The sequence below is a fragment of the Podarcis cretensis genome (assembly GCF_951804945.1).
Source record: "Podarcis cretensis genome assembly, chromosome: 9".
In the NCBI taxonomy this organism is placed as follows: Eukaryota; Metazoa; Chordata; class Lepidosauria; order Squamata; family Lacertidae; genus Podarcis; species Podarcis cretensis.
This window is the reverse complement of record NC_137178.1, coordinates 49,064,654-49,080,401: the sequence shown is the minus strand read 5'-3', so window position 1 is coordinate 49,080,401 and position 15,748 is coordinate 49,064,654. Positions and strand designations below refer to the sequence as shown.

General features: G+C 41.4%; 1 protein-coding gene across 3 annotated transcripts in view; it reads left to right on the top strand.

Moving 5' to 3' along the window:
* Positions 1-15,748, top strand: part of GPM6A (glycoprotein M6A) — a 178,267-nt gene that overhangs the window by 158,435 nt on the left and 4,084 nt on the right. For all 3 annotated transcript variants that reach the window (XM_079991445.1, XM_079991443.1, XM_079991444.1), the window contains 3 exons: positions 8,973-9,126; positions 10,933-11,009; positions 13,077-13,142. In XM_079991445.1, the coding sequence (XP_079847571.1) occupies positions 8,973-9,126; positions 10,933-11,009; positions 13,077-13,142 (297 nt within the window). The remainder of the gene's footprint in view (positions 1-8,972; positions 9,127-10,932; positions 11,010-13,076; positions 13,143-15,748) is intronic.

Sequence of the window (15,748 nt, the reverse complement as noted above, 5' to 3'; positions counted from 1 at the left end):
CAAGCCCATAGGGAAATTCGTCATGCGAAGTGCCTCGAAAAACGGAAAACCTTTTCGTCTAGCGGGTTTTTCGTCTTGCGAGGCATTCGTCTTGCGGGGCACCACTGTAATGTGTTTGCATGTGTGGATTGAAACAAGCACGATAGCTTGCTACAAATGAGCATATGTACTGCATGTTGCCAACTGAATAATGGCAGAACTATAAAAAACGGGGCTGCTGTCAAAAATCACTACCCACCCCAGTCCATAGCTTCTGGTTCAACTTATTCTCTGCCCTGATGCCATTTAGTTATCCCTACATGGCACAGTGATTTGTAGCACAGGTGGGAGATTGGGAAGATGCATCATAATGATGTCACGAAAGGAATAAGTAGAATTAGGTATTCCAAGGGGGTAAGAGGAAAATGAAGAATGAGTGATTTATTTTCACAAAACCTGGCAGACCCAGTAGAAGCCACTGGTAGCTTGTTCATTGGTTTTCTGCTTGGCAAGCAAGGAGGTGATAGAAGTGATGAGGAAGAAGAGTAGCAGGTGATAATGGTAGTGAGGAGGTAGACTCTCTAAGCATAGAATCATAGAATTGTAGAGCTGGAAGGAACCCCAAGGGCCATCTAGTCCAACCCTCTGCAATATAGGAATTTCAACTAAGGGAGCTCATGGAAGGTGTCTTCTCCCAGGGCCCACCAAAACTTGTAGCCAACACCAAGACTGCCCAGGCTGCTTTCATTAATTTGGATTTAACAATTAGAATGCAATATGAATACTTTCCAAAGAGAATTATGCTTTATTTGGATTTACCTTTTCACAGTTATGCTGACTCTGATGTCAACTGTCAGACACTTCCTTCCAAATCCTCCACTGCTAGCAGTTTGAGTAGAATCTCCATTGTTCATAAGATGAATGTATAATTCTACACATTCACTCACAGCTGGCAGGTTTATTTTTATGCTAGTAGTGGGCTATTCATCACCTTGATTGCTACTTAGCTTTATAATAAGTAGACTGCATTATCGCAGGCCCAGCTGCTTGTATATAGTAATTGCAACTACGTAGTAGGCACTCTCTTTGCCATTCCATTTACGTCCTTTCTAAAGGGATCTAATTCAATTACCAAATATTCCATTCTTCCCTCTGGTTCATCATGATAATTAAATTGTTGACTGCCGTGTCTGATTCTTTCATTCCTTTTCAGCTGAGAATTTATCCATAAGCAATACTTCATTTACCTGTGACCGTTTTCCTAGGACTGTGTCTGTATCTCTCTACCTTAACAGGATCGAGAGATTACAAGATAGAGAGTATGCCTCTTTTGTGGCATGCAACATCTCTCATGTGAGCATGGTAACCATTTTTCTTGTTGCTGTGGCAACCTTGCACATCTCCGTTAAGGACTATTCACCAGCGTTTTGAAATAAAGATCTGGGTGCATTTAGCAGACGTGGGCTGTGTCATGTCCTTGCATTTGGTGTCACTCTGCAAGTGGAGGCTGGCAGAGCTAGACTGAGGCATTCCACTGTCATCCCAGCCCAGGACAAAGGGGTTGGGATTGAGCCCTAAGTCAAATATATGCATGCTTATTGTGGGATGTGCTAATAATTAGGCTCTTGTCGCAAAACAAAACAGCATTGCAGTGGCATTGTAGGCAGACCTACCCACACAAATGCTTGGGCTGGAGTTTAACAAGTTCTAAAGAGCTAATTCAAGAGAACAGAAGCCCAACTTTCAATAACCTTATGCTGTCAGAAGTTAGTAATTGATTGTGCAGCAGGCACTTGGACTGTCTCACATATATTTTTCTTCCCATAACATTATTTTTTTCATATCATGTTCACATAGGCTTCACTGTATAGATTTAATTACAAATATTACTGAAATATGATAAATTACTACATATTGATTAATTATTAATAGAGCATTCCACACATCGTTCTCATTTTCTTCCTCATGAAAAACAGTTGGAGGCAGGAAAGTAAACCTAGAAGAATCAATCACATTGACATCAATTAATAATGCAGAAGGGAATATATGAGCATTTCAAGAAGAAGGAAGGACCTAATTTAGGAGCTGTGACTCAGGGTGCTTTACACCCCCTGCTGTATATGCTTCATCTCTGCAAACAGAAAACGAGTAAGGGAAATGAATCCTAAAGCAGGGATGAAGAACCTGTGGCCTTTGAGATGCTGTTGGATTGTAACTCACATCAAACCTGACCATTGGCCAGGTTTGCTGGAGTTGGCATCTAACATCTGGATGACCCCTGGCCTAAAAAGAGGTGGAGAACAGAAGTACCAGTGGAAGAACCCTGAGGGACTATTATTCTGACCAATATGCCTGTTCTAGCTGTTTTGCTAGTTCTGCTGTTGACATTGTCACCAACAGGGAAGAGACAATTGGGAATGAAGGAGGGAAACAATGTGGATGGCAGCAGGCCAGTACACTGGGTGTATACCCAGTCTCCTCCCCAAAATGTCTATCAGGTTCTTAATACAAAGTGCAACAAGAAATAAAATGAAATTGTCTTTTTAAAACAAAACAACAACCCACAAGGAGATACCTTGTAAAATTGGAAGGCTGTTCAGGTTGTGGTGGCGGTAGTTAGATCTTGCTGTAATTTATAATGGTTTAATTGAAGATTGAAACGTTCATCTGTATAGGCACAAACTCATCTGCAGGGCCAACCCTACCATTAGGAAGAGCGGGGCAACCTCCTCAGGTGGCAGGTGCTTTGGGTGGAGGGAAAAGATAATGAGGCATTGGAGGACAAAGCTGTGTAGGACCCCTAAGTCAAACTACTGCCCCCAGGAGACATAACAAAATCCTTTTTCAAGAACTATAGGTTGGCTGACAGTACAATCCTGTGAATGTCTACTCAGAAGACACTTGGACTTGGAGGATAGGATTGTTAGTGGCTAATAGCCATGATTGCTAGGTTCTGCCTCCACTGTTGCAAGCCTTAAGCTTCTGAATATCAGTTCCTTCATGAATATCCTCCAAGAGGTGTCTGTCCATAATTAGGTTGACTATAATGCACTTTACAGTGCATAAGACTTATATTACTAGGCAAATTGTTGCTTGGCCAAAACAGTGGCTATGTAGATCCTCTGACATACAATCTGGTAAATATCTTCAGCTTTCTTTCCCTTTCAACACGGTATTAAACAAATTTAGCCTCGGTGAATTCAATATGTAATTTCACATATTTCATTATAACTATGTTTTACATGGCAGTATTAGCTGATATTCTAATAATAATGACCTAATAATAATTGTCATCATGTAGAAGAGGGATTTTTCTTGACTCAAAACCAGAGCAAGCATGAAACTAAAATTAGAAATAAAATGAGACTTACATTATCTGTGCAGTTCTATTCATATCTACTCAGAAGTAAGTCATTTTAAGTTCAGTGAAATGTACTGCCAGATATGCGTGTATAAGATTGCTTCAACTCTGAAGAAATAAACAATCACAACTTAATTTAGTCTGCAAGCATAATTCTTCAAGGCTTCTTGATTTAGGATACTGACTGAGATAAATCAGATTCCACTTGTATTCAGCCCTGAAGCATATCCAAAAACCATTGTTATTTTTTTCCTTTTATGCAAGTAGGCAGTTCTGCAACTATCACCTCATCCTAAGCAGCAAGCATCCAATCATATTTTCTTTTTTTAAAAAAACTCACTTTAAAATCTTGCAGTGTAAGTTCTATATTTCCCCCCCGCAACTTTTTCAGATGGAAGATTTCATGCACACCAGTTCAGCATACCTGAAAGCCATGCCATGATTTTGCCAATCTCTGTGACTGATCCCTGCTAATCTAGATGGCAGATCAGGAGGGTGGACACTGGCAGGATAGTCCTAATTATGGGGAGGACTGTTGCATAAAATGCAGTGCATTGTGGTATGCAGCATGCATTGATTATGATTTCATGGTAGCAGAGGTGGGGTGGGGAAATCCACTAGCAAAGGGAATTACCTATGCCGGAACTGGGGTGGAGGTACACTAGCACCAGATTCTAGGACATGTCAGGGAAGTGAGTTGGCTTTGAATGCACCATATGCATGCCCTCCCTGACATACACTCTTCTTCACTGGCAGCAAATCATCAACAGAACAGCTGTGTCAGTGTACATAGGGACTTTGGGTAATATAAGTGTTGTCCCACCAGTATATCTGTCTCTGTCATGAAGTATCACTTTCACTGCTCTCAAGACCCCTCAGCCAACTTTATGGTAAGTATGGGATTGCACTACAGTGGTATCTCAGGTTGCAGACGCTTCAGGTCACAGACTCTGATAACCCAGAAATAGTACCTCAGGTTAAGATCTTTGCTTCAGGATGAGAACAGAAATCGTGCTCCGGCGGCGCGGTGACAGCGGGAGGCCCCATTAGCTAAAGTGGTACCTCAGGTTAAGAACAGTTTCAGGTTAAGAACAGACCTCTGGAACGAATTAAGTTCTTAACCTGAGGTACCACTATATATACACTGGGTAACGAGCATATCAAAAAACCCTCTGTTTATTGATTTAACCCATTTATGCTGTACTCATCACAAAACTTTCCTCAGACGGCTTACAGTATAAATGTACAGGTGCAAGTATGCAACAGTCATAATCTAAAGCAGCATAAAACAACCGTGACAATAGGAACAGCAGCAGATAAGAAGGCAGCAGAACACCAGACAGGAGAGAAAACACAGGTGTCAAATGCCTGAGAGTATAAAGAGATCTTTACCTGGCACTGAAATGGCACCAAGGTTGAAACATACTTAATGGAACTAACCCTTTTCTCAAACAGAGTCTAGATTGCTAGTCCCACATAGGATCCTGGGGGCCAGTTTTTATGTTAGAGGAGTGACATGGTTTCTTCCCTTGCATCCACTCTCCACTTGCTCTTTCCCACATGACTGCCCCATTTCCACTGCTACTTTCTGTCTTACCAGCAAGGCCGGGGAGCTGTCCAGCAGAGTCAGGGCATGAGCCTCTGGAAAGGTTTCCAAAATAGCTGTCCAACCAAGAAGTGCCACAGAACTGGGTGCTGAGTAGAGTGACATTTTGTATCAGCATTAGCTTGGCACCAACTCATCATCCTTATAGCTGCTCCACCCTTTCCTAAAGCACCAGCAGGGCCCTGATCCAATGAACTTGCTGGTTTTTACATCATTCTTCAAACAGGTCTCAGGATGTGAGGGCCCATTCTGCTAGATACTTGCACTGTGCTGCTGGTCCATCTGCTCAGACGAAAGTTATGTGTTGAACATCCATGTCTGAATATAAATCCTTACGTTCAACTGCCTGGGTTCAATTGCTGGCAATGTGGTCCATATGATCCTTTGATTATCCCTGGTTGGCAGCTCAAAACTGCTGTTTTGCTTTGGTAATTATCTGTGGTGTTCAAAAAATGGTGCCTCCAGGCTGTCAGTATTTTGCAGGAATGATTCAAGTAGATCCAGAACTTTGGGTTTGTGCAATTGAAAGTGCTCTGTCACCCTAGCACAACAAATCCAATTTTAAAAAGGACCTTTTTTCATTTTGGAAAGCAAGAGGGAAAGGCATTTAAAAGTGAGGGAAGGGATGAACAAATGATTAACAGGAAGACCTGTAAACACCCCACAAGCAAATCAGGATGAATCCATACTCAATAAAAAATGGACATAGTCTAAAACAGGATGAATGCTGAACAAACAGTTCATCAGGAAGAGCCCAACATCTATTGCTGATCAAGATGGATGGAAGATGTAACATGAATAACCACTAGGCCATTACTGCTTTGCCGTACCTTACCTTATTCTAATATTAGGCAGCTTTTAATGGAGCCTTAAAGGGCTGCTGATTTTTCAGTTCATGGTTTAGAATAGTAGAGCAGGATACAAGGAGCATAAAGGCTTATTGCGTTGTGCCTGGGATGACATGGGAAGGTAGCTTTTCATTATGTGATTAAACCCTATGTTACCACCTGTCTGCTTCCTCATGTTACAGGCATCACATGGTAAAAACATGTTATTTTCAGTCCTCTGAATCAAACCATGGAAGCCTACAGGATCACCAAAATGGGAGTGTTTTTAGTCTTTACAAATTGCAGAGTAATATATAATTAACTATACTTGGGGGATCTTTTCATTGCACCCAGAATTAGTTTAAATGGTTGCAGAAACAAAAACATTTAGTCGGAGAGGAATTGAAGACCAACCTTTTATTTTTAGCCTACAATTTGATATTCTTAAATGACTCTCTGCTTCCAAGTAATTTCTTCAGTTAGAGTGCCTGGGGTTGGCAGAGATGTCTCATCTGCTTAAGTAATATTGGTGAAGCACAGAGCTATAAAACAGAAAGGGGAGGAAATGACAAGACGTAAGAGGTAATAGGGTTTTAAAAATAAAATAAATAAAAAGTGGGTTTGCTTTTATTTGTTAAAAGATCCCGCCCACCAATATATTTCTCATGCTGCACAATGCTATGCATACCTACTCAAAAGTAAGCCCCACTGATTTCCGTGAGACTCACTTCCAAGGAATGGTGCGTAAGATTGCTGCCATACTTGTTTTCTTAATCCACATGATGGTAATCTTGTGCTACATAACAAATTAAGATGAAGAAAGTTGAGGAATTCAGGGTTATTTTAAGCAACTGTTACTTTCCAATCCTGTGGTTGTCAATTAAAACAGCGGGGTCTACATGGAATCAGAGTGCCCTGAAATGCTTAATATGTAGAATGAAATCCAGCATCACCAGCCTTTCAGAAAACAGAATTAATCCTTCCTGGCTAATATGTGCCCTGTGCCTATTGTGATGTTCCTCAGCAACCAACACAACCCTCGGTGTTAGCTCTACTCACTCTTTACAAGGGATTTAATAAGAACATAATTCATACAAACCCTTCTGTAATGCTACTAGTAGCAGCACATATGGAAAAAACAAACCTCCTCAAAAGTTAGCAAAATAGAACAAGACATCACGGCCCTCACATTGCACTACAAACAAACAGGATCTAAGAAACTACTCAAACTTATAGAACAAAAAAGGAGAGAACTAGACTCCCTAGAAATCAACAAAACAATGATCAACATTTTATACTCTGAACAACGCTTCTATGAGTATGGAGGGAAAACTCCAGATTATTAGCAAATAGATGTAGGAAAAAAGCTCTCAAAACAAGCTGAGTTGAAGGAGAGCTTTTCCATAGCTAGTGGTGAAACTCAGGAGGATATATTTTCTGAGACATGCTTTCCTTTCATTACATATGTTAATCAGCATAAGGATGTAACACATACTGCGGCTTCTCAAATATCCCTTTGCAATGATTTGCTAGTGCAAAATGAGTTTGCAGTTGGTGTTCCTGACTGGACCGTATAACATTAATGCTGCCATTTATTTATTGTTGTAAAACTTGTAGACTTGAAATGCGTGTATGTATTGTTTGTTTATTGTAATATTTTACACTTCAATAAATATTAGGCACACGTGTGTATGCGTACACACACACACACACACACACACACACACACACATTATATTTCATGTTGTGGTAGATCCATTAGAAAACAAACTTCTGCATGGATCCCACATGTTCAAATTTCAGGCAATATAAATGAAGAAATTATTCATGTCTCAATTGCCATCTCATCTCCCTTTCTGATGTATCCTTTTCTAATTTGTGGAATAACTTTTTAATAAATAAACCACTTTCCTTCAGCTGGAACCTGAGGCAGAGAGGGAGTTCAGATGGGAAGCCAACTGTTATTTGAAAATATGTGCTTTCTCTGACCTCAGTCCTCCCCTTCCCCCCTGCCAAGGGTCTTTAAACTGTGAAGGGAGCCATTGGGCAATAGGAATGTCTACAGGGTAGCTGTCCTATGGCCTACAGTGGGTGTGGGTGTGAGGTTTTACCCACAGCGCCACCCGCGTCATTGAAATTATTGGGAGGTAAATTCTTAGTAGAGGGACGCGGGTGGCGCTGTGAGTAAAACCTCAGCGCCTAGGGCTTGCCGATCGCATGGTCGGTCGTTCGAATCCCTGCGGCGGGGTGAGCGCCCGTCTTTCGGTCCCAGCTCCTGCCAACCTAGCAGTTCGAAAGCACCCTTAGGTGCAAGTAGATAAATAGGTACCGCTTTATAGCGGGAAGGTAAACGGCGTTTCCGTGTGCTGCACTGGTGCTGGCTCGCCAGAGCAGCTTCGTCACGCTGGCCACGTGACCTGGAAGTGTCTGCAGACAGCGCTGGCTCCCGGCCTCTAGAGTGAGATGAGCGCACAACCCTAGAATCGGACACGACTGGTCCGTACGGGCAGGGGTACCTTTACCTTTACCTTAAATTCTTGGTGCCATCAGTGGAAGGTATCTCTGTGGATTGAAGGAGCATAGGATGTGTTCCTCCACCGGGGTGTCAACTATAGGAGGTGGAAGGGGCTTCTGCCCCCTCAATATTTGTGGGCAGAGAGCCAAGCACCCCCAATATTGAGGGGGGCCACCATGTCCCACCGCCGCTGGGAGAGCGCTCACTCCAGGCAGCAGTGAGACGTATCATGTGACCTTGGGCCCCCTCATTGTGGGAGGCAGGTCAGTGACCCTGTCCTCCACTTTGCTGCCCACATTCTTCCCATTACTCTATCCCATTCCAGCCCCTTTTCCAGTATATCTGTGGTGTTTTGCCAGGATATATGTGTTGGTCATGGCTTATCTGCCGTTCTGCCAGTGTAGGTTATATTGTGGATACATTTGGCTTCAGGTCGTGTTTTTCTCTTATAAAAGCTTATGAGCTTGATTCCACCTGATCCATTTATATTGAAGTAATTTGTGCAGATCCTTTTATTATGAACCATATTGGAAAGTTTTTACTTACAAATAAATATGTGGGATTAAAACAAACAAATAAATTATAAAATTTCTTTGTTCTATGACTGGCAGGTTTTTTTGGGGAAAGAAAATAGTCTAAAATATTCTTCAGGTTTCTGTCTCACTCTTTTCTTATTTGTTACAGTTTATCATGCTGACATATATCTTCATGCTGGCCTGGTTGGGTGTTACAGCGTTCACCTCTCTGCCTGTTTACATGTACTTCAACATGTGGACTATTTGCAAAAACACCACCCTGGTGGAAGGGGCAAACCTCTGCTTGGACCTCCGTCAATTTGGTAAGTGAATGACTTGTGGATCAGTTTTATCATTTTTTTAAAAAAACCTCATTAAAATGCTTGCATCACTTTTAGAAATACTAGTTCAAACATCTAGTCAACAAATGTCAGTGAATAAAATGAACACATTTTAGTCAGCCTTGCTTGCAGGAGATAGTATTTGTGGACATGATGATGACAGATTGTAAATTATACACATAGTCCCTTTTCAGATTTCATGCTAAGCCAAATTGTAGCACTATGTGCATTAGTAGCAATGAGCCTTGAGCTTGCATGCTCCCTACCTTCTCTTACTATGCAAGGATAAAATTAAAATCTATTGCAGTTTTATATAAACTACAGCTTCTTTTTACATCCAAACAAACCATAGTTTAATGAGAGTTTTAAAATTTCTAATATCTTGCCCATGGTCACAGCAGTGGAGCAGCAGGAGGGGAGGAGTACGTGAATCCAAAGCTCATTCTTGCTTGTACACATAACGCTAAGTCATGGTTTAGTCTTACGGCCAAACTGGGTCACAATCTTTCTAACTATTGAGTGCCAGACAATTATGGCTGAGCCCTTTATTAGCTGAGGTTATTAGAGCATCATTCATGAAGGACAAGAAGCTGGATGGTCCCAGATTGGTGGTGGTGGTTTGGCTACCACTGATGATACCCACTTCTTCATCTTCTCATTCTCATCTTGGTACTGACTTTGTGTCTTTGGGACATAATTCCTGATAATGCTGTTTTTCATTTGCCAAGTGCCAAATGGCTTGAGCCATACATATAGTCCACGTTCTTCCTTAAGTTAAAGTGCATTCTTTAGAGAAAGTGAGAGCACATGGTGAGTTTGATTAGTATGTGGAGAGACATGCATGGTGGCTTCCTCCCAACTATTATACTTGCTTCCCGCTAATGAAGCATCAAAATCTGAGCCTGGCTGGGCTGACTTTTAGTGGTCAGAATTAAGCTAAGCTCCTATAATGTTTCATAATGTTTTAGATATTAATGCATTGGTTTATATTGCTGGTTAATTGTTTAGCCATTTTATTAGCATAGGCTAATACCATAAATAAATAAAATAAAATAAATAAATAAAATACCATAAATAATGACCCTACCTGGACAGAGCTTGCCTTGCTTCAGTTATCTTTGCCAGGGTAATCTCATGTTCAGACTACTCTAATGGGTTGTACATGGCACTGCCTTTGAAAACAGCCCTCAAAGATCAAGTAAGTTTTTATTATGTATGAGTGACTGAGGGAGTGGTGTTATATGAGCACATCATACTGCTGCCTCACCATCTTCACTGGCTCTTAGCCTATTTCCAGGTCCAGTTTGAGGTTCTGGTTTTGACCTGTGTGCTTATATGTTTCATGACCGGGACCATAAGATCTTCTCAAAACAAGGTGTGCTGGGTGGCTTTGGGAAGCAGAGCCTTTTTAGCAAGAGTAGTCCACCTGTGGACTCTGCTCAAGACAGGCTGGTCTGGTACTTAGGTTGCTGTGATTACAATACCAAGCAAAGGCATCCTTGTTGTGAGCCATTCTGACAACTTCATTACAGAATGGCCTAAAATACCATAAATAAATGTGTTTACAAACCCGTATTGTGTGCCTATGATACATAAAAAAATTATTTAGGCTTGCCGGAGGCATGGGCGCCCAATTTAAGGGCACAGAAACAAACTGGCTCTGAATTGTTCTCATTTTTCCATGTTACCAAATAGTTTATTATCCTTTCATCTTAAAAACAATCCGAGCCCATGTCTGAGTTCATTAAATGTATGTCAACAGCTCACTGAGTCTTTAATCCTTTACAGGAATTGTAACAATTGGAGAAGAAAAGAAGATTTGCACAATGTCTGAAAATTTCCTCAGGATGTGTGAATCTACTGAGGTAAGCGAAAGTATGAAAAGTTTGTTCATTGTGGAAAGAAGGAGCTCACACATTTCCACTCCTTTCATACTTTAAGGGAATAATTTCATGCTTTAATCTGGAATGCTCTCTTGTCATGAGCCCAGTTTACTTGCTTGAGACTGCTGTAGATATAGCAGTTTAAAGTTCACAGATACCACCATTGCTCCGTCTTTCACTACTTTTAATATAATATATTTCTAACAGTAGCAGTGAAGAATAAATGACTTCATTTGTATGGGGTATGAGCAGGGAATGTCCTGTCGACACTGTCCACCCTGTACTCCTCCTTCTCCAAACTTTTCTAATTCATATACTTAACTCATACTTATACAGGTACAATTATCCATTAAAACTGAACCTTCCATGAAAGAGTATGTGTGCTTAGTCATAGGAACTCTTCCAAACCTCCACTCCATGGTGTGGAAGACTGGGAATGAGCCCTGGTGCTTACAAACTCATCCCCCCCCCCTTCCACTTAGTCAACTGCTTCAATTCCCTCCCTTACTTCTGGGTTGGGAGCAAAACATATTTTGAACTTGGCTAGCACTTCTGGTTTGCAGACAAACTGTGGTTGTGTGACATCCAGTTCAGATGTAAATATGTTTGGACCAGTTCACATAAATTATGTTTTCCCTTTGAGGTGAATATAAAGCAGGTGGAGAAATGAAGGGAAGAAGGACTGTGCATGTCCATGTCTTGATCAGTTAATGCCAAAATACAATTTGCTGCTATTTCAGAGGTTTGGTTCCAAAAATGGCCCCAACCAAATGGGGAGCAATAGAATTCTATATTGCAACATAATTTGTACAAGTGTTTAGGAGCAATGCAACCAACCAGCTAGCAAATGTTCACTTACACTGGTAGTGAATTTATAGAAGTCCAGTTGATTTTTTCTGAATACCAATATCAAGACAATAATTTATATTACTTTAACATGTAATGCATGGTGCTGCCTCTGAAGAAACTGTAGTCTGTATACAGGATAGGGCTTCAGGAGTACTAACTGGCATTGAGTGCTATTAGCATTGGAGGCCAATACTTCATCACCTTCATTGGCTCCCAGTCTGTTTCCAGGCCCAATTCAAAAAGCTTTTTTTGGCCCTTAAAGCTCTTCAGTGATTTGGAATGACCTTGGAACTTCCTTCCTGTGGAGAAAATGGCAGCTCAAAATGATGAAACAGGCATTTGGAAGAGGTCTATGAGTGGGAATGGCCATTTTTGTCCCTGCTGCTGGGTGGATTTTTTTATTTTTAAAAAACCAGTTTAATATGATTACAATGATCAAACTCCTTGTCCTATTATGTGTGTTCACTGCCCTGGGAATCCTAGAAGATGAAGTGTGGGTTATAAATATCAATAATAAATAAATACCTGAAAGACCACCTCTTCCCATATGTACCTACCTGAGCCCTGAGGTAATCAATGGAGGCTCTTTTCACGTTCCCTCACAAGCTGAGATACAGCAAGTTGACCAAGCAAGAAAGAGCCATCTCAGCAGTGGCCTCTCAGTTAAGAAATGCTCTCCCCAGCAAGGCCTGTCTAGCACCTCCATTAATATATTTCTAGCACCAAGCAAATACCTTTTACCCTCACATCCTTTTTAATGGCTTGATGTTGCTGGTCTTCCTGGAACTTCTACATAGGGTTTTCCTCCTTTATTTACTGTTCTTATGATCTTGTAGCTCTCCTCTCTGTTTTATCCTGATGTTTTAGCACTGTGGTATTTAATTGTTTCGTTCTCAACTTTGTGGTTTTATATTGTTTTAAAAGTTGACCAGAGAACGGCAGGTATAGGGCGACACAGGAAGATGTTTAATAGATAAATAAATACCGAGATGGTACTTGCACAGTGGTACTTGCAGAATGTGACCTTACTATTGGTATTATTTGAACGTCACCCCTAGAGCAACAGTTATGGAGTGGTGTAGAAATAAAATGAATGACTGAATATTGGGCTGCTTAATCCATGCATAGCAGTGCAGCAGAACCTGGGCTTTATTATTAGCATCCTCAATTTGCAACTTCTTTCCCTTGTTCCATTTGCAGCTGAACATGACATTCCATTTGTTTATTGTGGCACTTGCTGGGGCTGGAGCCGCAGTCATCGCTATGGTAAGATATAGAAACCTTTCCCTTGGTGGTAAAAGTCACAATGAATATAAGGGATGCTTGTCCTCTAAATCGAATAACATTAAATGTAATGAGCTTTATGTCCTATCATCCAAGTATTTTTTGAAAGCGAAGAGCATATCCCACCTCATTTTATCCTCACAACAACCTGTGAAGTAGCTTAGGATGAAAGCATGACTGACCCAACTTGATCCAATAAGCTTCATGGCTAAGTAGGGATTTGAACCCAAGTCACTTTGGTCCTAGTAGGACACTCTGATCTGCTATGGCTTTTTGGAATTCAGAGATCATCTGCAGTATCTCTTATTCAGTATGCATATGGACCTTTTTGCAATGCATTTTTCTGAACAAACAAGCAAACAAAAATACAAGGGTAACAGATGTACAAAATAAAATATGAAAAATCTGTTCTGATGACTGACAAACAAATGCCATTTTGGTACCTCACACCATTTTAATACAGCCAAAATGTAACCATTAAAAAGAAGAAGTTAGGCATGCTCATAGTTTTGCAGAAGTGTATGGCTATTGTTTGGTGCAGGAATAGAAACCAGAAGACTTCTGACTTTTTTCAACCTGGGAAACATAATAGTTATCAGCAGTTTGTACAGCCCTTGTTATATTGAAATAACAAGTCTGGAATAAGAAGAAAAACCAATATAGGAAGGACATGTTCCTAGTGGAACCAGAGGTCCCCAGCTCACTGCTAGCTCTATTAAACTTAATGTGTTATGATGTGGTTATGGTATCCTATAGGTCAGCCATACCCAACCTGGTTCACTCCAGGCACTTTGACTACAGCCCTCATCTGTTCCAGGCAGTATATGATCTTTGGGGCTGATGGGAATTGTAGTCCAAAATGTCTGGAGGGCTCCAAGTTCGCACATGCTGTGAAACTCTGAGTTTTGAGGGGTTTTTTTGTCTTCCCACTTTTTCCCTTTTCCATTGTGTGTTGTTTGTTTATTTGCTTGAATGCAAGCCTGTGGATAGGGAGTGTCTTGTTTTGATTTCATGTAAGCTGCTCTGGGGACGCAGGTGGCGCTGTGGGTTAAAGCCTCAGCGCCTAGGGCTTGCCGATCGAAAGGTCGGCGGTTCGAATCCCTGCGGCGGGGTGCGCTCCCGCTGCTCGGTCCCAGCGCCTGCCAACCTAGCAGTTCGAAAGCACCTCCGGGTGCAAGTAGATAAATAGGGACCGCTTACCAGCAGGAAGGTAAACGGCGTTTCCGTGTGCGGCTCTGGCTCGCCAGAGCAGCGATGTCACGCTGGCCACGTGACCCGGAAGTGTCTCCGGACAGCGCTGGCCCCTGGCCTCTTAAGTGAGATGGGCGCACAACCCCAGAGTCTGTCAAGACTGGCCCGTACGGGCAGGGGTACCTTTACCTTTACCTTTAAGCTGCTCTGGGAGCCTTTTTGGCTGAAAAGTGGGGATACAAATGCTCTAATTAATTAATTCATTAATATCAATCTCCAATTGTTCATCTGCCAACTGTACACAGATTATATATGGATTCAGTTTAATTTCTGAAATCGCTTCTTCTAACAGTGAAATAATATGGGGTCTGCAAGTTTCCTGTTGTGAAGCAAAGAGGTGCTGCGTTATGACCCTGCAACAAATGCACCAAAACTATCTTTCATTTTCCAAAAGATAGTGATAAAGCTCTTGCATGTTTTATACAAATTTGAACTTGTCTACTTCTTTAGTTTCCATAGTGATAAGATCGGTTTTTCAGTGTCCTCTTGTCAAAAATGGCTGTCTTCCTGTTCTGTGGCTGTTGAATGTGTCTCGGTCATTGTTTAGACAGCAAATAGACAGCAGCATGGTTGGTTGGACAGAACTTGGAGCTTTGGAACACACATTAATCTTTCTTGCTCAAGTCTCCATACTTGATTTAGCTACCTCTGCAGACCAGAACAAAGATTAATTAATACTTCAAAGTGGCTCCTTCTTTGAATGTGCAAAGCTGTGCAAATTCTTCTATCCATTATATGATATATTTAATTCATTTCCTCTTGGCTCTCCCAAAAGCAAGGCTGGTCAATACGCCATAAACCCTGAAATATAAGACAACATTTTCACTGTTTAATTTATCAAAGTATGTTCTCTCAACAAGTACTTTGGCACAGAGAAATACTCCAAATCATTCAGCTGACTGTGAGTACAGAGACTTGCCAATTGCAAGTAATTTCCAAAGGCTGCATTAAAAATGAATATTTTGGTTTGTATCCAATGTTATGCCTACTCAGAGCAGACCCATTTAAATTAATAAACATGTGTCTGAGGAGCTATGCAGTCCTTGAACTAAGCAGCAGGCAGCAACTCAGAGAAGCAGCTAAGCCATCACAGAAGGTAGCTGCCCTGACCTTATCTAACAAAGGTTGAGGTGGCTTCCTCATCCTCCAGAAATAAGCAGAGTCCCTTTCATATAGTCTTTCTTATCACCCCGTATAAAGGAGCAGTGCCGGGGACACTGATAAGACAAGACTGTCATTGTCACACAACTCCTGTCACACTGTGTGGGAGTTTATACCACAAGGATGGAGTACCTTTGGACGTCCTGATGTTGTTGGGATCTGATTCCCATCAGCCT